We start from the raw sequence: 23544 nt of genomic DNA, 5'->3' as shown, positions 1-23544 counted from the left end.
ATATATTTTAAATTTTTTATTTAAAAAATTATCTTAAATGATACGATATTTAATAATTAGTTGATGAGATAATATGATTAATTCATTTAAATCTTATAAAAAATTATCAACTATTTAATCAATGACACGTTACTTGATCAAATATAAAATATAAAATTTAAGATATTTATTATTACTTCATAAATAAAACTATTATTTTACAGGTCAGATATCACATGAATTGCAACAAATAAGATGAACACACGTTCGATATCAGATGAGTTGTGCCACGTAACTACATGCAAGAATAATAATATACACGTGTACTAGAAAACTAGTCCGTTTATCCCTTCTGTTTCAAAATTATTATTATATTCATGAAAAATTATTTCCATAAACAAAAAATGAAAAAAGAATTTAAAAAAAAAAATCATTGTACGTAAAAATGGAAGTGAAGTACTTGCATAGGTATCATGAAGATGCCGCTCGAGCTGTACGTTTTTGTGGGGGGGGGGGGGGGCCCCCGCGGCTCGCGCACACATTCATTTACTTCTGTTCTGTCTTCACTCTTCGCAGAGTCATACATTTGTGTGATGAGGTGTCAGTCCCTCAGACTTTGTCTCCCAAATATTTCCGTTTCAAAATTATCATAATTTTATTTTTAATTTAATTTCAAGACTCAATAAAAAGTAAAGAAAAAAGAAGTCTCCATAGATTCTCTCTGGACTGCTATATTTTAATATTGTTAGTGGGGCTAGTACTAGTACTGGTAGCCTAGAATCCATAACATTTTTTGTATTGGTATCATTGGCAAGCATTTAACTCACTGCATACAGTGTCACCCGTACCGTTTTGATTTTTTTTAAAAAAAATCAAGATTTTCATAGAATGAATCTAAACAGAGTCTTGATGATTCTGCTTGTTGAGAGAAAGAATGAATTCATAGCCTTCAGATGATGATGATGAGTGAGTGGAACAGAGTTGTACTGAAAGAGCTTTGAAAACAGGCAAAGACTTTATGTGAGGAAGGGAGACAAGAAGTGAGAATGGAGAACAAGAAGAAGAGTGAAAATGGTTGTGGAATCGAAGATGATGAGGAGAGTTTGCAGCTTTTGGGTGGGGATCGGGAAAATCAAGTGGGTTTGGCTTCTGCAGGTGGAGGAGGAGAAGAAGCTACGTGTCGGTTTGGTGCTGGTGGTAATGGTGGTGCTGCTGCTGGCGAAATTCTTGATGTTAAAGCTTTTCATCAGTTGTTTGGTGAAGATGGAGGTGGGAATCTTGTGAATGAAGATTTTTTACAGGTGGGTAAATCTAGTGTCAATGCTTGTGAGAATGGTGGTTTGGATTTTGCTAGTGAGCTATTTGAGGGTTTGTTTGGTGAAGTCAGTGGTGGTGGAAATGGTGGTGAAGGAATTGGCAGCCTTTTTGGTCAAGTTAATGGTAGTGGTGGTGGTGATGGAAATGGGGGTTTGGGATTTTGTGGAGAAGGGTTTGGGGGTCTGTTTGGGAGTGTTGATGATGGTAATGGAATCGAGCGTCTGTTTGGTGAAATAGCAGCAAGTGGAAATGCAAATGATGGTAAGAGTGCTCTGGTAATGCCAAAGCGTAAGCGTGGCAGGCCTGTGGGTTCAAAGAATAAGAAAAAGGTTCCTGCTTACCAAGCTGATATTGAAGGGTTAAGCAAAGTTGGTGAGGATGGGATTGAGGGGCCTATGAAGAAGCGAGGTCGGCCAAAGGGTTCTAAGAATAAGAGAAAGAAAAATTTTGATGAGCAAAATCAAGAATTTCCTGGTCAAATTGCAAGGGGTGAAGATCGTGATGGGAAAATTACTTGCAATATTGAACAGCCAATTGGAGATGGGAATGCGGAGCCTAAGTATAGGCAAGGTCAGTGTAGTGCAGTTGAGAGAGGTTACAATAGTGTTGTTGGTACTATTTTGCAGGCAGGTTCAGAGATTCAGAGGGATACTGGAATGCCCGTTGACGCCAGTTTTGGTGACGCAGCCGTAAGAGAGAATGTCAAGCCAAAGAAAAAGCGTGGACGACCAAAGGGTTCCAAGAGCAAGAAGCAGAAGCTGGCTGAAGGTAATCAAGAAATTGCAAGTGCTAAAGTTTGTGATGATACAATTACTTGCAATATTGAACAGTCAATTATTGGAGATGGGATTGTGGAGCCTAAGTATAGGCAAGCACATTCAACTGCAGTTGGTGAAGTGCATAGTGCAGGTGAGGGAGTTTACAATGGTGTTGTTGGGACTATTTTGCCGACAGGTTTGAAGATTCAAAGGGATAGGGGAATGCCAGTTAACGCCAGATTTGGTGATGGAGTGGTTAGAGAGAATGTCAAGCCAGAGAAAAAGCGTGGACGACCAAAGGGTTCCAAGAGCAAGAAGCAGAAGTTGGCTAAAGGTAATCAAGAAATTTCCAGTGATATTGTATGTGGTGTTGGCGATTATTATAGTAATGTTAGACTTGAGGGTTTGGAGAACCAGAGGGTTACTGCTGTAAATGAGGAATACGGGATAGTGAACGTTGAAGCTAGTAATGGTGATGGAGCTGATTGTGTGACAGCAGGGGCAAAGGATAAGCCTGCCTGGCTACAGGTTTTTAACAATACGAAGAACCATTTTGCTGGCGTTGTTTATGAGGTGCCTGTTGAAATTTTGGTAGGTGATAATGCCTGTGACCAGAATTTTAGGCCTCTGGATTTAGAGAATAAGAGGACTACATGTGGAGGTGATGAAAATAGGAAAATGAATGTTGAAGCAACTGAAGGTGAAACTGTGAATTCCATGCCGAGGAAGAAGCGTGGCCGGCCAAAAGGTTGGAAGAAGAAGAAGGAAATTGTTGGTGCTGAAGAAATTATTCAACCGCTGTCAGGCGGAGACAATTTTGTACTGTTAAAGAGAAAGCGAGGCAGGCCAAAAGGTTGGAAGAAGAAGAAGGAAATTGTTGGTGCTGAAGAAATTATTCAACCGCTGTCAGGCAGAGACAATATTGTACTGTTAAAGAGAAAGCGAGGCAGGCCAAAAGGTTGGAAGAAGAAGAAGGAAATTGTTGGTGCCGAAGAAATTATTCAACAGCTGTCAGGCGGAGGCAATATTGTACTGTTAAAGAAAAAGCGAGGCAGGCCTATGGGTTCTAAAAAAAAGAACAAAATTCTTACCAGTGAAGAAAATCGCAGAATGCCTGGCAATATTGTGTGTGATAATAGTTCTGGTCATAAGAATGTACTTCCAGTGAGCTTAGAGAGAACAAGCATGGCAAAAGGAGAAGAAAAACAGCAGGTTGGGGATGTGCAGAAGAATGATTGTGGTAATAAGAAGCCATGCAAGCGAGGCCGAGGAAAGGATGGAAAGAATAAGAGAGCAGTTTTTTATGGGAAAGCTTTGAATAGGATTTTAGCGAAGAAGCATCAAAATCAGAGACCTCCTACTAAGATAGGAGAGGAAAAGGGAAAATATATGAAAGTGAAAAGGGGTTGTCTGGTTGAAGAAGGAAGTGATATCGGCCATGGAGATATAAATACATGCAAGTTATCAAATGACTCTGTCAAAATTGAAAAGAGGACTAGAGGAAGACCAAGGAAAATTTGCAACCAATCAGAAAACTCAGAGTCAATCGTGAGTTCTTCCAAATTCATCATTTCTCATATGCCATTGTGCGGCTTGTTAATAATCACTTATCACTGCTAAAACATTTAGAGGCTAGGTCAATTAGTGCTGTCGGTGAATTAACTTCTTAAACTAATGAATTGGGAAAAATGTACTCAGTAAACCTTATGTTTTGGCATTCCTAGTAAGTTAATGCTCAATAACACGATACTGCTCCTTGATTTGTCAATCATACAATGTAAATATCTAAAAATTTTCATGCAACAATTCTCTGACAACAGAATACTTTATATACCCGATAGTACATTTTCTTTTGGTGTGACTAATCATTCAGGTAGTGCGTTTGTGGGTAGTTTTCACCAACTAAACTCAAAGCAACTCATAACCTAGCCAATGTCAACTCACCCTAGAGCAGAGATTACAGCCTATATATCAAATTTAAGGCAGTTATGATGTGAATTAATCATGTTCAATCGCACCAGCTTGAATGATCATGTTTTCTTATGTCGCCCCCCCCCCCCCCCTCCTTTGTGTCTTTGTTTATTGTGATCATTGTTTCACATGCTTTTAAATGGCTTTGTTGTGGGAACAGATATTGGCATTGTTTTCTGGTTGATCCTGTAAGCCATTCAGCTGGAATTTTCCAATAAGTGTATGTGATCATAGAAGTAACCAGACATCTTTATTGCTATCACTGCCCCTTTGTGATAGTCTGATGTCATGAGTGGAACTGAACCTTTTTCTTGCCAGAAGCATGAGAGATTGTTTAAATAATGGTTAAATTGGTGGAAATTGGATTTTGTATGCTAGGAGTGCTATTTGCACGCAGAAGTGGGGAAAGAACAGAATTATAATTCTATCTTTTCTAATTGCAGATTGAAGAATTATCTTCTATCTACTTTTACTGTAGTTCTTATTGGCATATCTGTTGATTCTCCATGTCAATGCCACACCCTTCCAATTTTTATTTGTAATTTACTGTGACTGGGTTTCTGTATTAGGATGCTACCAGCTGCAAAAAGGAGCAGAGGGGTTTGATGTGCCACCAATGTTTGAGGAATGATAGGAGTGATGTTGTCGTTTGTGCCAATTGCAAAAGGAAACGCTATTGCTATCAATGTGTTGCAAAGTGGTAACAATGTCTGACTCTTATTAAAAATAAAAATAAAAAATAAAAAAAAAATGTAACAACCAGGACTCCTGGACAGTAGATTATTTGATTTTATGAGGGAGAAAAAGGATATCATTTCCGCAAAAAATAATTACATTTTGCAAATCTTTTTTTCTCTTGAAAAGTGCAGTTAAACAACCATTGGTTTAAACATGACTATTGAACTGTAAATTTACTTGTTTATCGTTTAATTTCTCCCAGCATCTTTTGGTTAGAACAATAGCATTAATGTCAAGTTTTCAACAAAGTTAATCATGGGTATGAATTGCTTCTTATTTGATGCTTAGTTGAGAGAAAGTGTTACTTTAGATGACGCTTTGTTATTTTTCTAATTTATTGTGCAACTCCTGATACTGTTTTTGAAGAACTGAATTAGGTACCCAGAGAAAACAAGAGAGGACATAGAGATTGCCTGTCCTTTCTGCAGGGGCAATTGCAATTGCAGAGTATGCCTTAAACAAGATTTAGATGTTCTGGTTCGTGTGTTCAGATTCTTTTTCTTCTTTTCTTTTATTTGGTCAACATAATTTAGTTTGAATTCAGAGCATTTTTTCCTTTATAATTTCAAATAATATATACGATTCTGATAGGCTGGGCACCAAGAAGAGGATAAAAATATCAAGTTGGAAAAGTTACTTTACTTGCTACAAAAGACGCTACCTCTCCTGAGGCATATTCAACAGGAGCAGAACTCTGAATTGGAAGTAGAATCCAAAATCTGTGGTATTTTAGTCGGATAAGATCACATATTGCAAGTTTTGTTCTTTTCACTAGATAGATTGCCGAAATTCTTATCATTGTGTTTGGTCCATTCATTCCATAGGTATCCAGTTGACAGAAGATCATGTGAAGAGATCTGTACTGGACGATGATGATCGAGTGTATTGGTATCATCTCATGATCTCTGAAATGCATAGTGTCTTCATCCTTAAAACTTTGTTTGGCAGCAGCTTCTAATCGTTGGAAAAGTGTGGTATATCAGAGGAAAACACATTTTTGTCTTTAGTATGTTGATGCTATATTATGTATTGCCCGTACTGTGTCAACAGGGTAGACATGAGTCTGCTATGAGGCTCATGCTTAATGCTAAAGGAAGTTAGTGACCTTGTTTGCTGTTAAATTGAATTAAACTTAGTAATCAGGATCAAAGATCCATTTAAGAGCAATTTTTAATTTCTTTTACCTGAAGATAGAAAGGTTTGAAGGAAATGATTTTTTTTCTTTCCTTTCAGATTTCCTTTTTTTAATACCTTGTTTATATCTACTCTTTGATGTCTTTTCTACTTTATTTTTTTCTCTTTCTGCGCAATTGTTTTCCTGAAAAAAATTTTGTTGGTTGAATATTTGAATTGCATGTTCTTATCTTCTAAAATCTAGTCTTTATTGTGGTGGAGGATTAGATTTGTTGCATAGGATTGTCTATCTTTGATGAAATATTCTTGCTTTTCTTTGCTGATCCTGGTAGATTTCTGCTTCCCTAAGTGGCAGTGACTAATGTGATTTCATATATCCATGCTTTGCGGAAACATTATGTAAAGGAGTTCAGACTGTTAACAGATTTCTTGTTCCTCTTTCAATGTACGAATTGTACATTAGAGATATGTTCCTTCATTTTTGTTTACTAGTTTATTTTCTCTTTTGAAACACGGCTGTTCTTTTTGCTGTGTTAGGTGGTAATATTATGTGTTAAAGTAAACATCTGCATTCATAACTTTTTAATATATTGCAATATAAAATTTGTAACCATAATCTTTTCCTATATGGCAGTGACAATTGCAGTACATCCATTGTCAATTTCCACAGAAGCTGTCCAAATCCTGATTGTTCCTATGATCTCTGTCTCACTTGTTGTTGGGAAATAAGAAAAGATATTCAGTCTGGAGATAAGGAAGCAAAATCTTCTCAACAGCAAGTTTTTGAAAAAGTGCGTGGTCAAGTGGCAGAATTGAATGGCCAAAATTCTGTAAATTTTGGAACAGATGATTGCGTGGCTGATATGTCTTGTAAATTTCTTGATTGGAGAGCAGAGCCTCATGGTAGGATCCCCTGTCCTGCCAAAGCACGGGGAGGTTGTGGGACTCAAATGCTTACCCTTAGACGCATTTTTGATGCTAATTGGGTTAGCAAATTGATTACGACTGCAGAAGATCTGACTTTCAGTTATCGTTCACTGGATGTCAATGTTTCTCAAGGATGTTCTTTGTGTCATCCTGTTGATTCTGCTGAAAATGGAACAAAACCTCTTGAGGTAAGGCAGGCAGCTTATAGAGAGAACAGTCAGGACAATTATCTGTACTGCCCAAATGCAATCCAATTGGGAAACAGTGCAATTGAGCATTTTCAAATGCACTGGATCAGAGGGGAACCAGTTATTGTCAGAAACGTACTTGAAACGACTTGTGGACTTAGTTGGGATCCGATGGTCATGTGGAGGGCCTTTGTCGGGGCACGGAGGATATTAAAAGAGGAAGCTCACAAGGTTAAAGCCATTGATTGTTTGGAGTGGTGTGAGGTATGCATTTCGATTTTTGCATGCTAAGCTGCACTTTTGCAATTTCTGATATCATACATTTATGAATTTTATTTTCTTTCCTTCGGCGTGATGCATGCTGAATGATGAATTTTTGTATGATATATCCTTTTATCTTGGTAGTCATCTGAAAATGATATGCCTTCATTTGCCGGTTGAGCCTATCCTAAATAGAATCTTTTCTCGGATCTCTTCTTGTCCTCTTGGGCTCCACATGCTAGGCCTATTCTTTTGTTGAGCCTAAATGTGAAGAGATTGTTAGGAATCATATATTGACAAATTCTTGAGTTTGACATAGTTTCATTTTCTTGTTGGACAATTCCACCTAATAGCTTTAACTTTCATGTTGCTCAATCAGGTTCTAACAGCTTGAAAACTTTTCTACTGGAAGTTGCCTCCAGTTTTAACTACAATCTAACGATATGTTTCCTCTTGGCACTACAGGTTGAAATTAATATTTTCCAGTTCTTTAAGGGGTACTTAGAAGGTCGAAGGTACAGGAATGGATGGCCAGGAATGCTGAAGTTGAAGGATTGGCCTCCATCAAATTCATTTGAGGAGTGTTTGCCAAGGCATGGTGCTGAATTCATAGCTATGCTTCCCTTTGCTGATTATACCCATCCAAAATCTGGTCCATTGAATCTTGCCACAAAGCTTCCTGCTGTTTTAAAGCCTGACTTGGGACCCAAAGCATACATTGCTTATGGGTCTTCGGAAGAACTTGGAAGAGGTGATTCAGTGACGAAACTACATTGTGACATTTCTGATGCGGTATGCTATTTTTATGTATAAATTATTGAACCTTATCTTCATGATTATGGTCCCGTTTTGGCATTATTCCTGGTTTCTACATGCTCCTAGTTCTTCCATCACTATAGAATAATAATTTATTGAAAATCTAACTCAAAACATGGTTTGTAAGATTTGGAGATGTCCTAAAGTAAGTTAACAGTTGCATTGCGCTTAGAGATGCTTGTGGTGGTGATAGTTTGGAGGTTGAATAACTGATGAGAATCTTCTGTTATCGTTACGAACAGTAGAAGTCCTTATCTAGCCTTTCTTTGTCTTTTCCAGTAAGATATGGTTTCGCAAATCCAGGATAAGCCTTGTTTTCTTTCACCTGCGGAACTACTAGATGTTAGTCGCATATTTGGACTATATTAAATAAAGCCAATATTTGGTGACTGACAAAACCAATTAAAATAAATATGGTGATTTATTTATTGACTCGGGGAAGCTTTTAATCGTGGTTCACTGTTAAAAGCTTAAATTTGGTCAATCATACTAATATTAAATTCTTAATATAACTGATACATAGAATTTAGTGGGTTCTACAATTTTCTTCTTTATACTCTTATGGGTATTGGCTAATAAATGATTTACAGTGTCACCCATAAGGTTAAGGTCTCTTTCCACTATTAGGCATTACAAAGTCATGTCTTCTATTTGGATTTCCATTTAGGTCAATGTTCTGACTCACACAGCTGAAGTGAAGATTCCCCCATGGCAACAAAAAATCATTAAAAATTTACAGAAGAAATATGATGCTGAAGATTTGGACAAGCTTTCAAGTCGTGTGCCAAATGCATCAGGTAGAGTGGGAAGGAAGCCACAAAAAAAACCTCCAAAAGAAAAAAACCCTAAAGTGAACACCACTGGGAGTGACTCCTTAATGGAGCATTTTAATTTAGAGGAAAAGAAACAAGATGGCTTACAAAACACATCCCAAGAGGGAGAATATTCAAAAGGGTTGGATGCCCTGTGGTTAACTCCAAAAAGGAGAGAATCTGCTCTGGGGCAGTCTGATTTTCATGGTCCAAAACCAGACCAGGGTGAGAGGGATGCAGCTTCAGAGTCCTTACCAGACAACAGGATTCAGAGCTATAATAATTGTCTGGATGATGCTAGGGCTAATCCCTCCTTTCCAAATGGGATGGATACAGGGCACAGCTGTGCTGCAGTTGAAGAATTTCAACCTGCCCATGCACTTGAGGGTAACCATGAAACAGTTGAGGGAAGTGTGTGCAATCAAGACCATCCTTATGATGTAGCAGGGAAAACAGAACTTGTCAAGGGTGAAGGGTCTTTGGAGGCAACTTATTCAGATGATGGAGTTGATAATGAAGCATCAATTGAGTCCGATGTGAATGCAGAAAGAGATAATTTTCTGGATAATCACATGACAGATGTTGTATATGGTGGTGCTGTTTGGGACATTTTCCGTAGGCAGGATGTACCCAAATTGATTGAGTACTTACAGAAGCATCAGAAAGAATTCCGCCACATTAATAATCATCCTGTGACTTCTGTATGTATCATTCCCTACCAATGCTGTCAATATCATTGTCATCAATATTGTTTTAAGTTGATTGTCTTGTGCTTGCCTCAGGTTATTCACCCCATTCATGACCAGACCCTTTTTCTAAGTGAGAGACATAAAAAGCAGCTGAAGGAGGAGTTTAGTAAGATATATTATCAATCAAGTCATTTTTACCTTTATACAAAGATGCCATACTGGTGTGTAACCTCCAATAACTTTTCAGATGTTGAACCTTGGACATTCGAGCAACATCTTGGTGAGGCTGTTTTCATTCCTGCTGGATGCCCACATCAAGTGAGAAATAGAAAGGTGAGATTCTTGTCAATTGGGAATCTAGGCAATTTTTTTTTTCCTCCCTCCTTTAGTCATCTCTTGTTGATTTGCTGGTTGCTTGTCATCAGCCCATATAGATATTAAACAACTTAAAATTTTCATTCCTGTATAGGTTATTCAATTTGAGCCCCATTTCTCTTGGTAATTGCATGAAAGTCAGATTTTTCATTGTCATAAGAAATTTGGTAGCCACTATCCATATGTTTTTGGAATTTATCTGGGAATTATGAAAAAGAATAAGATGTTTGGAGTCAGCATTATTGCAACTTTGTAAATTTGTTAGATAAGTTGATACGATGTAGTTGTCCCAACAGATTAGCCTAGTTGGTCAGATCTAAGGATCAGTCCCCTCTGTAACAACCTCGGAAGGGGACTTAATATTAATTTATATTATTAGAACTACCAGTAAGATCCCAATTCTCATGATGTTAAGTTTCTACGCTGGGCCTTAATCTGGATTTATGTGTCTAATTAAGTTTTAAACTGTATCATATTCTTTTGCAGTCCTGCATTAAAGTGGCCCTCGACTTCGTATCCCCTGAAAATGTTCAAGAATGCATTCAGTTGACTGAGGAGTTTCGTTTGCTTCCAAAAGGTCACAGAGCAAATGAAGACAAATTAGAGGTATTTTTTTCTTTTATTGTCATTATTATTTTTCTGCTACATAATATGTTGTGAAACAAGATGGATTTTTACCAAAAACAGACTCCCCCAAGTCTTGCTTTTAGCTTCTAGCATCAATACCATGCATGACAATGATGACCGACTTGTTCTGAAGGAATCACGTTGGGTTGTTATGTTGTAGTGAGTACTCAGAAGTGCTGGTATACGTGAATCAGCAGCACACTTACAGAATCTTTCTTATTATAGGTAAAGAAGATGGCATTATATGCCGTAAGCGCAGCTGTAAGTGAAGCCCAAATTCTTACTTCGAAATCCGAGTGAGACCGGTTGTGTTGTTTACCTCACCACCATCTACTGGCAGTCTCCATTTTGGTAGAGATTGTTTTCTGGGAGATCTAATTGGCAATCTGTAATTGTCTTTCTAACAGCTGCGGTGGCACACAAAATTGTTACAACTTAAAAATGTATGCCTTGATTGACACTTGACAGATATCTGTACTCATTGAGAAATTCTCATGTGGTTACCAAGGAAATTGTCATTTTTTGGCGGGTAGTTTGTGAAATCTTCATTGGATCCAGCATTCTTCTTTTCTTCTTTATAAAACTGAAATTGAAGAGAAGCAAGTGTTAATGTGAACGGGGTTCGTACTCCAATCTTTTGTTTTCAACCTATTAAATTTTATCAAGAAGTAATTGGCGATTTGGCATCATCCGTTCGTGAATTAAAGAAGAAAAAATAATTATCTTCAAAATCATCTATGAAGCATGCAAAAATATATTTATCCACCAGCATTTGGCTAATGCTGTGATGAATTGTTTGAATATGATTTATGAAAGGGAGAAACCTGTGGTGCAACTATGGTATTGTGCCACAGTTGCATCCAGCTGTTGGATATCAATAGACTCAATCAATTCAAGTGTATATAACGGTTGGATGTAATTATGGTACGGTATCACAGTTATATCGTAGTCTGATTCTTATGAAAGATGTATTTTACAAAAAAATTTCGTTATCAATACCTAAAAAGTATAAAATAATACAATTAGTTGTTTTTATTACGTGTTTTAAAGGCAATTGTTAAGTTAAGCTGCTGTAAGTTAGCAACAATCAATTCGACATGGGTCAAATCTTGTCGCATGCAATAATCAATCCAAAAGTCTGATTCATAATAATGTTTGGACCTCTGAAAAAATCTTTATAATTCGACGTGTGTCAGAACATCAAGAGTTGACTTCTCTTAAGTCTTTATTTTTTTTCTCAATTAGTTTCTCTTTGTTAAACGAGTAGTCAAGATTAAACTTTAAATTTTAGTCTCTCTTTGTTAAAAGAGTAGGCAAGATTGAGTTTTTAATTTTGGTACTGATAATCAAGTTATTTTTTTTTTATTTTTTTGGGTAATTATCCACTGATCACTTATTTTTTTAATTTTTTTAAAAATACAATTTTTTTTTACAGCGCTCTATCTAAAATTAACATTTTTTTTACTTGTCCACTTTCGTTATAACACAGTTAGAATTTTGTTGATATCATAAGTATAAAATTATCATTTCACAATGACATTATTTAAAGATAGAAGTTGATATGTGTAAAACAATATAACTTTAAGTGGAGTTTAGTAAAAAAAAATTAAGAAATGTGTAATTTTAAAAAATACAAAAAAAAGTAGTCGATGGATAATTACTCTTTTATATTTGGGGTAAAAAAATTATTTACACAATACTCCGTTAGTTTTCTTAACAGTTTGAAGATGAAAGTGGATAAGTGTAAAATAATATAGTCTCGAGTAGAGTTCAATAAAAAAAAATTAAGAATTATGTATTTTTTAAAAAGTGTAAAAAAAATAGATGGTCGGTGGATAATTATCTTTTTTATAAGAAGTCATTTTTAAATTAAATTTAAAAAACAAGAAGAGATTAGGATTTTTAAAAAAATTAAGAAGAGCATCTTAAACCCTAAAAAATAAATATATTAATTGATTGGTCTTATTTATTTTGTCTTATTGTTAATTTGATATTTCATATCTTTTTGGAAATAATAAAGTTTTTTTTTTAATATCAAACGGAGAAAGAAACAACCATAAAATGCCGTCTCGGGGTGCAAAACATGAAGTCAAATTGCTCAAGACAATACTTAAGAGAGTACCTAAAAATGACCTTTTTGTTGGGACGAAATCGAACAGTAACTCTATAAGTTGGCTCGCTATGGATTCTTTTTTACTGAAAGATAAGTCTACCCAATTCAATTATTGTGGGTAAAAATCATATTTTAATTATAAAAAAAAAAGACACAAATCACCGTAGTGCCTATACAATAATAAAAAGAAAAATTACAAGAAAAAACAAAAGGTCAAAAAGGTTTTTTACTTTTTCAAGTTAATATAAAAAAATGGTTTGATAATTCATTGTACTTGGAAGAAATAGAATCTGCCTTTGATATTTTATGACAAATTTGTTGGTGCCCAATTTGCCAAGTCACAACGACATCGTTTGCTCTAACACCTCTACACAAAATATTTTTGTTAAATTCTCTGGAAACCTCATATCCTGTAAATATCAAAAAGATATTTTATCTCCGGTTGCCCCTTTTGTTGACTGTTGTTTTAATTTAATTCATCTTCATTCCCAATCTTCAAATTCTAACAGATACCCACTTCAATTCACCTCAAATTCTCTCAAATCCCTCACCGAATTTTCCCTTTTGACCTCTTTGAATGATCCTCTGAATCCCATCTTTAAACCCTTATTTTCAGTTTTTCCTTTTCTTTTTTTTTTCTTTTTTTTCCCCGGGAAAAATTGATAATTCCCGCACTAATGGCTGCTGCTGCTGCTGCACTCAGATCCAAACCCGCCACGGTGGGAACGACCTCTTTAACAGTATCCCAGTTCAGGTACCTGATGCTCAGTTACATGCATGCTGGTCGTGTAGCAAGCAGCTCTCGCTGTGCACACCGTTCAAAGTGGGACGATCACGTCATCAACACTCCCTATCACTTCACTTCATTCAGGCCCGTCTCTCTTCGTGGAGAATTGGTCGAAAAGGGCTCTCAATTATGCACAGATAATGCGAAATGTCAAAAATTGACGGGTGGCAGTAGTAGTATTACTAGCTCATATGGGGACCCACCAGAAGTATGGCAGCCTCCGGGGGATGGAATTGCGGTCCGGGTCAATGGACAGGGTCCTAATCTGGTGCGCGGAGGCGGGTCAGGAAGTGGGTTTGGTTCAGGTTCGAAGGATGGGTGCTGGGGTGGCTCAAATTTGGGGAACAAGTTTCCAACTCCGAAGGAGATTTGTAAGGGGCTCGATAAGTTTGTGATTGGACAGGAGAGAGCTAAGAAGGTGAATTTTTTTTTTCAATTGGCTTTATGATTGTTATTTTGTTTATTTATTTATTTATCTTTGGCATTGTTTTGTTTGGTTGCTGGTTTTCAAGTGTTCCTTGTATTTTTGGTGGTAATATGTGATTTTGTTTGGTTCTCAGAATCCTAGAAGCAACAAGACTAGCTTCAAGTTCTAATTTACTATTTCGTCATTGAATTTTATTTTCATCTGAATGTGAAGCATGTTGTTTTATTGAATTTTTATAAATATCAAGACTCATTAGAAGTAGTTTAGCTGGGAAGAAGTTTTATTTTGACAACTCAATATGTGGTATTTTTTATAAAAATGTGATGGTTGGTATGGCTTTCATGATGAAAAATGTAATATGAGAATGCAAATTGTTGAGGGTCTAACTTTTCCTAATTGGCTTTACTAGGAAATGCTTTCAGTTCTCCTATTTATATAAAAGGAAGGGGCTTTTATCATGTTTTTGTGCATTGAGCCAATTTTGGAAGCTGCATATCAGTTGAACGATTCAGTTAAATTATATTTTCAATGATTAATGTCTCCATGTATAAACGAGGAACTCAATGTCAACATTATCTTAAGAAATAATATTTTTTTTCCTGAATGCAGGTGCTGTCTGTGGCAGTGTACAATCACTATATGAGAATTTATAATGAGTCATCGCAAAAACGGTTAGCTCTTTTTCTTCGGTATACGCACACCTCAATTTAAATAAAGAAAAAAAAGAAAGTGCATGCACACGTTGTTTGAATCCTTTTTTCTCATTTTACTGCCATGTTCATGCGTATGTGCATTGCTGTTTGTTATTATTGATCACACTCACTGAGAGGGAACTCAGTTGTTAACATGGCTACGACCACTTGGGAAGTTAGGTCAGCAGGAGAATCTAGCAGCTGCACAACAGATGGAGTAGATGATGATACTGTGGAGCTGGAGAAAAGTAACATTCTCCTAATGGGGCCAACAGGCTCAGGTAATTTGGTGTTGTCCTTTTTCTAATAATCTATAGTCTACTTCTAACTTTTTCAGTTTTGCCTCTTTTTTTTTTTTTTTTCAAAAAAATCTTCTGTAAGCCTTGTATCCTGGCTGTATAGTGCTCTCTTCTTTAGATGTTTTACGTGTGGTTGCTAATAATAGTCTAGTTTGGATGCATTGCAATTTCTATTTGTCCTTGATTGCTCAGGCTTATGTGTAATTAATGAGGTTGGATCATTTTCCTTTTTGGGGTAACTACTGCTTAAAAAAATTTTATAAGAGAAGGACCTATCCCTTTTTCTTTTTTTTTCTACTTAGCCTTCTTCTTCTTCTTTTTTTCTTTTTTCTCTTTTTTTTTTCTTTCATTTATTTGCATTGATATCTGATTATTTGCAGTGTTGAGTTTTGACTGGACTTTTATTGTGGTATTGTTTCGTTCCTAACTGTGCTGTCATAGAATTTAAGTTTAATGATCATTATAATGCTACTGTATATTACTAGTCTCACCTGTACTCTTTTAAATCTGTTTCAAGGACAGGGAAGACTTTACTTGCCAAGACCTTGGCACGCTATGTGAATGTTCCCTTTGTTATTGCAGATGCTACTACTTTGACTCAGGCAAGTCACTGACTCTTGTTTTAGTTGGATACTTTTTCTACTTTTTTCTTCCACTTTCCTTCTGAAAAGCCAGCAATAAGTAATGCAAGTGCTGCTTTGTTGAGGGGAATTGCCCTTTTGGCCTTCAGGAAATTTCTATTTGGTTTTTAATGTTGTAATACTCTAGGGAAATGTTATTTAATTACCTAATTGGCATCTAGGTTTAGCTGCGCATAATTTTGGTTTTAGTAGCATCTGATGTTTGGTATTTTCCTTTGTTCTTCTGTTTGACTGAAGATCTACAGCAAACAGAACTGATAACAACAAGAAATATAATATTTAAAAAATTGATGAGATTGTTTCATGTTTTAGAGCTCTGGTTTAGGTCAGACAAATGGGGCAGTTGTTGTTTATTTAAGCCTGAGCCTGGGAAAAAGACTGGATTTTTGCTTGCCCGGGGTTGTCCCGAGCTTGGGTTATTATTTTTATAATCATTTTTTTTAATGTCCCTTAATTCTTAATTCCTTATTAATATTCTTTTTCGATTTCCATATTCAATTTGGTTGTATGTAAATTATCCATTTGAAAAGATTACTTTATGCTTATGTTTAAACACGAAATGGCACAATTACTAAATTACTAAGATAAAAAGGCAAATTATTGTAAAATTGATGGTGAATTACTAAATCATCGTGTAAAAGTCTAAGACAACTATGCTATTAATTACTAAATGAAAAGGACTAGTGTAAGTTATGTGACACTTAATTCCAGTTGGGGTGAATAGAAAAGACAGCTATGCTATGAATTACTAAATGAAAAGGACTAGTGTTAAGTTATGTAATACTTAATTGCTGTCCGGGTGAATAGAAATTAGAATACCACAGCACAACTAAATTAACAAATTATGCAATAACTATAATCCTAAGGAGAGACAAATACATTTAACTAGGTGCACTGCCTCCCAAAGATCATTGCATAATTAATGTTGGGGTAGAAAATTACGAATATGATACCGTAAGTCCAACATCCTATACGAAGTAGGCTTGGCAAAAAGAGCCAGCTGCGCTTTAAATGTGTTGGCCTACCTAGGCGGATTGGGCATTACAATTTTTAGTCATTTAAGTGCACCCCACATCAATACTAAATATACAATTGAAATTATAATATTATATTTCATATTCGGCTTAAATAATTGCCAAAGCGCAAATGTAAATGCCACTTTAAAATTTTCAAATTGGAACTGGTAGGTGTAGCAGTGGCCAATGACTCTTCCTAAAGAGCCATAAAATATAATAGAAAAGAGTAGTTACACTTTTCCCATTCAATGGTTCTTATTTTTATGTTTTGTTCATAAAATTTTCTTTTCTTCCAAATGCTCCATTCTCTCTATAAATTTTGAAATTTTGAAGAATTTAAAATGATTGTCCTCATCATTGAAAGAGATCCAAGCACCCTCGCTAAAAAATGTTCGATCATTTTATGTTCATCGAGTTAAGAGGGGTAGCAAAAACTTGATTGCAATTGCAAACAAATGTATTGCTAAAGACCCTCCTACTAGGGAGAGTTGAGTATTTGTGAGAAAAGAAAATGAAAATTTAAAATAAAGCCAACTATTTGGTTGTGGGGGGGGGGGGGGGGGGGGGGGTGGGGGGAAGGCCATTTGCGGATGGCTCTTTTCCATCTTTTAATGGCTCTTTCAAAATAGTTGATAGCCATTGCTATTCCACTTCCAATTTGAATATTTGGAAGTGGCTTTTACATTTGAGCTTTGGTCTTAGGCCGATTATGAAATATATTTTAATTTTTTTAATAGGTGTATTTAGTATATATGTGGGTGTGCTTAAAACATTAAATATTAATACCTGGGCTGGGCAAGACATTCAAGCCTGTCTGAATGGAGTACGATTTCCGGCTGAAGAGGATAAATAGAGAGAGAGAAGAGGAGGGGGGGGGGGGGGGGACGGGGGAACCAGAAACCTTATCTAATTTGGGATTTTCTTCCTGTTACCATTTGTTTAAGAGTATATGATCCACCATTTACATTCCTGTTCTCTCTTACTCAAATACAACTGCGCACATGAATGCACATAGACAAGCACATGTGTGGGCAAGCACTCAGACATGCACTTGATTTATGTGATGAAAGTATTCTATGGATTGTTCTTTGTGTTCTTCTTGTTGTAATTGTGTCAACTCTTGATATTTGGTTGCTGTACTTGAGTTGGAAATCTGTGCAAATTGTGACTGGCACTCACTTTATTGTGGCATTGGCATTTTATTTGCAGGCAGGATACGTTGGAGAAGATGTGGAGTCCATCTTATACAAACTTCTCACGGTAAATTCTCAGAAACATAATTTGTTTACATGCATCAATTAGATGTTGAAGAGCTACTTTGTTTTTAAAATGCACGTCACCTGTTGATGGCATGTGTATGATCTTGCATCATTTCATGAGTTATGCTTTCTACTTTTGGTTTCTGCTACTGTAGTGATTGTTGCAGTTGATAGTTTTTCAAAACTTTCAATCGAATTTCTGTAATTTTTCATTTTTTTCGTAGTGGAATCCAGATATTATGAAGTAATAGGTGAAGGATTGAGTATTTCTGAGTTAGATTGTTGATTTTAAACATCCAGGAAACAGAAAATTGAGTCTTTCTGTAGATTTAGTCACAGAGGATATGAACTGTTGTGCATTTTCTTTATCAAGCTATTGTGATATTTTTCTGGTCAGTTTGGTTCTTTTGCTGTCCTGGTAACTAGGTTTTTATAATGTTGTAAAGACAGCAATCCTTCCTAACCAAAAATCAGTAAATGTGTTTTAAAGGATTCTTTGCGGGGTGCTTCTCTTGACTGGTTTACATGGATGAGTTGTGAGAGTATGTAAAACCACTGAACTGCAGTTCTTTTTTGACCATCTTCTGCTTAATAGCCTTTTCCAAAGTGTAGTAGTGCCTTCGATATTTTTGTTAGTTTCTAACCTTGTTTCGACCAGTCTTTCGTCTGATCCACTTTGTCTCCACATTAAGTTGGCCAATCTCCTAACGTATGTCCTTATGAGCACAAATGGAACTTTCTAGTTTCTGTACCTTTTTCTTAACTTTCTTGCCTTGGAAGTAGATGATCCCCTGGTATGTTTGCGGGAAATTGGGTGCTGCAATATTATCAAAATATCAAAGGACAAACTTTGCCACTTGGTTTCTGATGGAATCATCAGCATTTGTCCGTTTCTCTTATATGTTCAGCTTTTGTCCATTTCTCGTAGGTGTGTAGTAGGAAGGTGAACCTGGTACTAGGTAGGTTTTGTGTGGTGTTTTTGGGGTAGAATATGGAAGGTGCTTTTAGTTAAGGCTGCATACTTCTTATGTCCTTGTAAGATGGGCAGAAAGTGTTATGTCACTTGGGAAATTGTTGGAATTTATGACATTTTATGCTTATATTGGATTGCAGATCTAAAATCATTCTCGTTTCACAGGTTTCTGACTATAATGTTGCAGCTGCTCAGCAGGGCATTGTGTATATTGATGAAGTTGATAAGATCACCAAAAAGGTTCCCCTCACTTTTTTCATGATCAAAACATTTTTATCGGAGATATTGTTTTTCTTTGATGTGAACACTTCTTCATGCTCTGCCTTTTTGTTTGGGCAGGCGGAGAGCCTTAATATTAGTCGAGATGTGTCTGGAGAGGGTGTTCAACAAGCTCTGCTGAAAATGCTGGAAGGAACTGTTAAGTGCTTTATTTGCATGAATTGAGACTGAATTTTTATTTGTTCCTCTGTATCTCGATCATTGAGCTCTGTGGAGGTGGCATGGTGCCATTTAAGCAGCTACAGAACAAGCTGTATATGTGTTAACCTCTAGACGTGGATGAACAAGATTCAAATTTCAACATTTGGTCATTGTTTCACAAACCAACATAATTGATTTATTTGTATTCTGATGCACTGAAGTTTTGTGATCTAGGTTGTCAATGTTCCTGAGAAGGGAGCTCGAAAGCATCCTAGAGGTGACAACATTCAGGTAAATATGATGTGGTTTCTAAAAATGTTTCATAGATGTGGACTTATTTGCATATAAAATATGGTCATGGTACAAGCACATAGGCATAGCCATATGAGTTTAAGAGGTACATTTATTTATTATTTTTCAACACCTGTGAGGACTTGGCCTTGACCACATTCTTATGATGATTATTATTGGGTGATTGGCTGGTGCTGGACTTCTTTTGGATAGATTTTCAATCTGATTTACTTTTAGGAGTAGAATTGTGTTTGATGTTCTCATTATTCATGTTTTCCACAGATTGACACAAAGGATATACTCTTTATCTGTGGGGGTGCCTTTGTTGACATAGAAAAAACAATCTCGGAAAGGTAATACCAGTTTAGAGGTTATAATTTCAATGTCGTTGCATTGGACATGATGTGGATAGTTTTTCCTTGGAAATTGAGTGTGCTTTTGAGTCCACTGTAGGCGGCAGGATTCTTCTATTGGATTTGGTGCCCCAGTACGTGCAAATATGAGGGCTGGTGGTGTTACAGATGCTGTTGTGACATCGTCTTTAATGGAGACTGTAAGTGATTTACCAGTCAGTGTTAAAATTTACAGCTGATTGCATTTGTAATTCCGCTAGATTTCGGATATATACTGTGAACTCCCTTGTTGGCAGGTAGAAAGCAGTGACCTCATTGCATATGGTCTGATACCAGAATTTGTTGGACGATTTCCTGTTCTTGTGAGCTTGTTAGCTCTAACTGAAAATCAACTTGTTCAGGTAATAGTCAATGTGTTTTCTGTTGTTATTTGCATGATGAAGAGGAGCAGCTGACATGCTTTCTCATATTCATGAGAACTATATTTTTACTGGTATGCTTGTGTTTTGAATACTTCCTTTTCTGCCATTATTATAATAGTGGGCAATAATGGGATTGATGTAATTAGTTGCATCAATTTTACTCCTGCAGAAATGCCATTTTCCTCGGTTTTACAAGTTACCCATGAGCCTCAGTAATCTTACTGGCACTGACATTCTGTAGGTCCTGACGGAGCCAAAGAACGCACTTGGGAAGCAATACAGAAAAATGTTCCAAATGAATGGCGTGAGTGCCTCAGTGTCTTTCTAGCTGGTTTATTGAAGATATTTACTGTTATAATGTTATTTTACTATGCTTACTGAAGTTCTTGCACAATTATAGAAGGTTTTTCCCTATAATTTCTCTGTCTCAGTGTCTAAGTTATTGCTTTTCTCAGGTCAAGCTGCATTTTACGGAAAATGCTTTGAGATTAATTGCTAAAAAGGCTATAAGTAAAAATACTGGGGCTCGGGGATTGCGATCACTATTGGAGAACATCTTGATGGACGCCATGTATGAGGTATGTCGTGTTTGAACAACAGTATCTCATTTGTGGAGCCTGTAGAACCATAGATGTTATCTGTAGGACTATAGCTGAGCGGCTAATTATAGACAATTAGGTAGCTAGTCTTAGTGGTGTAGTTGCCGACCAATACACTTGCTAAAAATCCGAACAGATCAAGCTATATAGCAATTAATTCTTCTGCCTTTCCAGCTGCGTGGATGGGAAACATGGTAACCAATTTTATGATCTATTTTGTAGATTCCTGATGTTAGGGCAGGAGATGAGGTAATTGATGCTGTTGTAGTCGATGAAGAGGCTGTCGGGTCAGAGGATCGTGGCTGTGGGGCTAAGATTCTTTACGGCAAAGGTGCATTGGATCGTTATCTTGCTCAACATAAAAGGAAGGACTTGGAGGTGTGTTTTACTTAAATGTTGGATGCACCATGGTGTGAGATCACCATTTATATTTATTTCTCACAAATGCTTTGATTTTGAGTTGCAGACAAATGTTGCGGGAGCAGATGGAGAGCCTGAAATGGAAACGGAAATTCCTTCCATTGTTGCCAGCATGTAATGTGCCGTACTTTTGATTTTTACATGTAACTTCATCCTTGTACATAAGAAGTTTAACATTAATATAGTAAATTAATTGTGTAATTATATGAGAAGCTATATTATCATTCCTTCCAAGAAAAAGGCACTGAAAATATTTTTTGCCGTAGGTATATCTCTGTGTATCTAAAATCATAGACCGAATTTGAGCTTCTTAGGTAGTTTATTTGGCTCGTGTGAAATTATTTTTGGAAGGTTTAAAAGTGATTTTGAAAAGTTAAAAAGTTAATAATCGGAAGGCTTAAAAGTGATTTTGAAATGTCAAAAAGTTAATTTTAGTGTTTGGTTAATTTTTTCTTATAAATAACTTATGATAAAATTATTTCATTCTACTGTAGATTTTGAAAGGTAGGAATGGATAATTTTTTAAAATTTGATTTTGAAAATTATCTTTATATTTAATATAATTTTATATAAAATTATAAAAATCTAAAAATATTTTTATTAATTAAAAAATAAAATTATTAACTTTAAAGAGGTTATTATTATTATCAATTTAGAGAACAAAGTAAAAAGTAAAATTAATAATGTTAATTATTATTTTAGTTATTAATTATTATACATACACAATAAAAAAATATTTCACAAACACACATACATATATAAGGTTAAATAAATTGAATTTAATATTATATTAAATTTAATCATTTATATTCTTACGATAGTTCAACAATAAAATTTATTAAATATACGTAAAGACTTTTAAAATTTACAGTTAAGGGTGGGTGTTTGGATCGGATTAACCTATAAAATCGGAACGGGTTGAGTCTAAAAATATATATATGTACAAAAACAACCGTTCCTCCAAAGTACTACTTTCTCTATTGTTAGCTCGGCTCACTTAATTGTAGAAAATGCTTTGACTAAAAAGTCGTTCGCATCTTAAATTAGTATAAAATGATTTGTTTTGTTTTGTTTCATTATAATCTTTGTTGTCAAGTATGCTTAGATTTTTAGTCACAAAAAAAAAAAAAGTATGCTTAGATTTGAGAGTGAACTGTTCTAACTCAAATTTAACCTAAACTAAAATTTTAATTCGAATCATCCATCAATTATATCTGAGTTCGCGTTTTTAACCTGATCGGATTGTAACTCAAACAACTCGAATCGAAATCCGATTTACCCAACCCTACTCAGTATTCACAACACTTTTAAAAGCTTCTTAGAAATACGTGATATTTTCATTCTTTTTCTCATAGAAAGAAAGCGTGGTGGGGGTAAAAAATTTCACCTGCTAAAAATAACTCGAATTTGAACTTGGATGATTGTACGTGCAAAGCGCATTTATAGCTAATCGAGTTGTGCCCAAGAGGCCAACAAGATTTAACGTCAAATATTAATAACGTTTTAATGGTGAATATTATTTAGGAAAATGACATAGTTCATTACAAATTTAGAGCTTCTAGTACATATTGTAGTTGTATGAATTGATGAGAATGATATGTGGCGTTGTTTCACGATTCACGTTTTCAGTGTGCAGAAGAAAATGAATAATATCCGAAGAATTTAGACCACAACTTTGTATTTTCTTTCGCCCGACGTGGGATCAACATTAAATGCTTAATTCACATTATACCGTAATCGTATTTAAATGTCACAATAGATATACAAACAGAGTATCTCTACGCGCATTTGTTTTGACTTGTATTATTCTTGTAAAGACAGAAGACTATTTTGTGCATACATTTGTGGAGTACTCGATAAAATTATATTTTTACAAAAATTATGAACACTTATTTATTTATTTTTTTAATGGATCCAACTGCAATAATGTAATCTCTCATGTAGTCAATAAAATCAAAAAAAAAAAATCAATAACTTCTCAAAAAAAAAAAATCAATAAAATCAAAAAAAACTAATAAAATTTAATGATTTGACGATGTGAAGGTGTGGAATATGGTACCTATCGAAGTTATAAGTCAACCGTTAAAGCTTCTTCTGTTCTATTTTCTAAACCCGGCAGGTTGGAGCTCACCGTCACAAGTAGAATTGAATCTGCTCTGGCCTATTTGTTCTTTCTTTTTCTTTTTTTTTTAATATCTTCTTTTATGGAAACATCAAACATGCCTTGTTAATGTTAAAAT

At 35.6% G+C, this 23544-nt stretch overlaps 2 protein-coding genes across 7 annotated transcripts; both read left to right on the top strand.

The window, feature by feature from the left end:
• The first annotated feature begins 622 nt into the window (after positions 1-622).
• Positions 623-11124, top strand: LOC102627530 (uncharacterized). 3 transcript variants are annotated; one of them, XM_052436633.1, is made up of 13 exons: positions 623-2802; positions 2908-3602; positions 4595-4725; positions 5141-5240; positions 5355-5487; positions 5588-5651; positions 6532-7276; positions 7739-8065; positions 8757-9602; positions 9684-9756; positions 9838-9923; positions 10452-10571; positions 10818-11124. In XM_052436633.1, exons 1-13 carry the CDS (start codon positions 1026-1028, stop codon positions 10890-10892), a joined length of 5172 nt encoding a protein of 1723 aa, XP_052292593.1. In that variant the 5' UTR covers positions 623-1025; the 3' UTR covers positions 10893-11124. The 3 variants fall into 3 exon arrangements, with proteins under 3 accessions (XP_052292593.1, XP_052292592.1, XP_052292591.1); XM_052436632.1 differs by having other exon boundaries at positions 623-2907; positions 3013-3602; XM_052436631.1 differs by having other exon boundaries at positions 625-3602.
• Positions 11125-13111: 1987 nt separating this feature from the next.
• LOC102627049 (CLP protease regulatory subunit CLPX1, mitochondrial) lies at positions 13112-21573 on the top strand. 4 transcript variants are annotated; one of them, XM_052437580.1, is made up of 15 exons: positions 13112-13910; positions 14529-14590; positions 14792-14892; positions 15433-15516; positions 17781-17827; positions 18965-19039; positions 19139-19216; positions 19454-19510; positions 19793-19863; positions 19964-20063; positions 20160-20264; positions 20527-20589; positions 20741-20863; positions 21107-21262; positions 21345-21573. In XM_052437580.1, the coding sequence occupies exons 1-15, from the start codon at positions 13383-13385 to the stop codon at positions 21420-21422; spliced, it is 1728 nt and encodes a 575-aa protein (XP_052293540.1). In that variant the 5' UTR covers positions 13112-13382; the 3' UTR covers positions 21423-21573. The 4 variants fall into 4 exon arrangements, with proteins under 4 accessions (XP_052293540.1, XP_052293541.1, XP_052293543.1 ...); XM_052437581.1 differs by having other exon boundaries at positions 13114-13910; positions 21351-21573; XM_052437583.1 differs by having other exon boundaries at positions 13761-13910; positions 14788-14892.
• The last annotated feature ends 1971 nt before the right edge of the window (positions 21574-23544 follow it).

The sequence above is a fragment of the Citrus sinensis genome, chromosome 3 (genome assembly GCF_022201045.2).
Source record: "Citrus sinensis cultivar Valencia sweet orange chromosome 3, DVS_A1.0, whole genome shotgun sequence".
NCBI classification, from domain to species: Eukaryota; Viridiplantae; Streptophyta; class Magnoliopsida; order Sapindales; family Rutaceae; genus Citrus; species Citrus sinensis.
This window is presented reverse-complemented; position numbering and strand designations above follow the sequence as displayed.

Excerpts from the sequence above, each read along its gene's own strand:
- LOC102627530 (XM_052436631.1), top strand. The coding sequence starts at position 1,026 with ATGGAGAACAAGAAGAAGAGTGAAAATGGTTGTGGAATCGAAGATGAT. Across the intron at positions 5,652-6,531 it reads GATGATGATCGAGTGTATTG|TGACAATTGCAGTACATCCA; the intron begins GTATCATCTCAT and ends CCTATATGGCAG. Across the intron at positions 9,603-9,683 it reads ATAATCATCCTGTGACTTCT|GTTATTCACCCCATTCATGA; the intron begins GTATGTATCATT and ends TGCTTGCCTCAG.
- LOC102627049 (XM_052437580.1), top strand. The coding sequence starts at position 13,383 with ATGGCTGCTGCTGCTGCTGCACTCAGATCCAAACCCGCCACGGTGGGA. Across the intron at positions 17,828-18,964 it reads TCTTATACAAACTTCTCACG|GTTTCTGACTATAATGTTGC; the intron begins GTAAATTCTCAG and ends CTCGTTTCACAG. Across the intron at positions 19,040-19,138 it reads TTGATAAGATCACCAAAAAG|GCGGAGAGCCTTAATATTAG; the intron begins GTTCCCCTCACT and ends TTGTTTGGGCAG.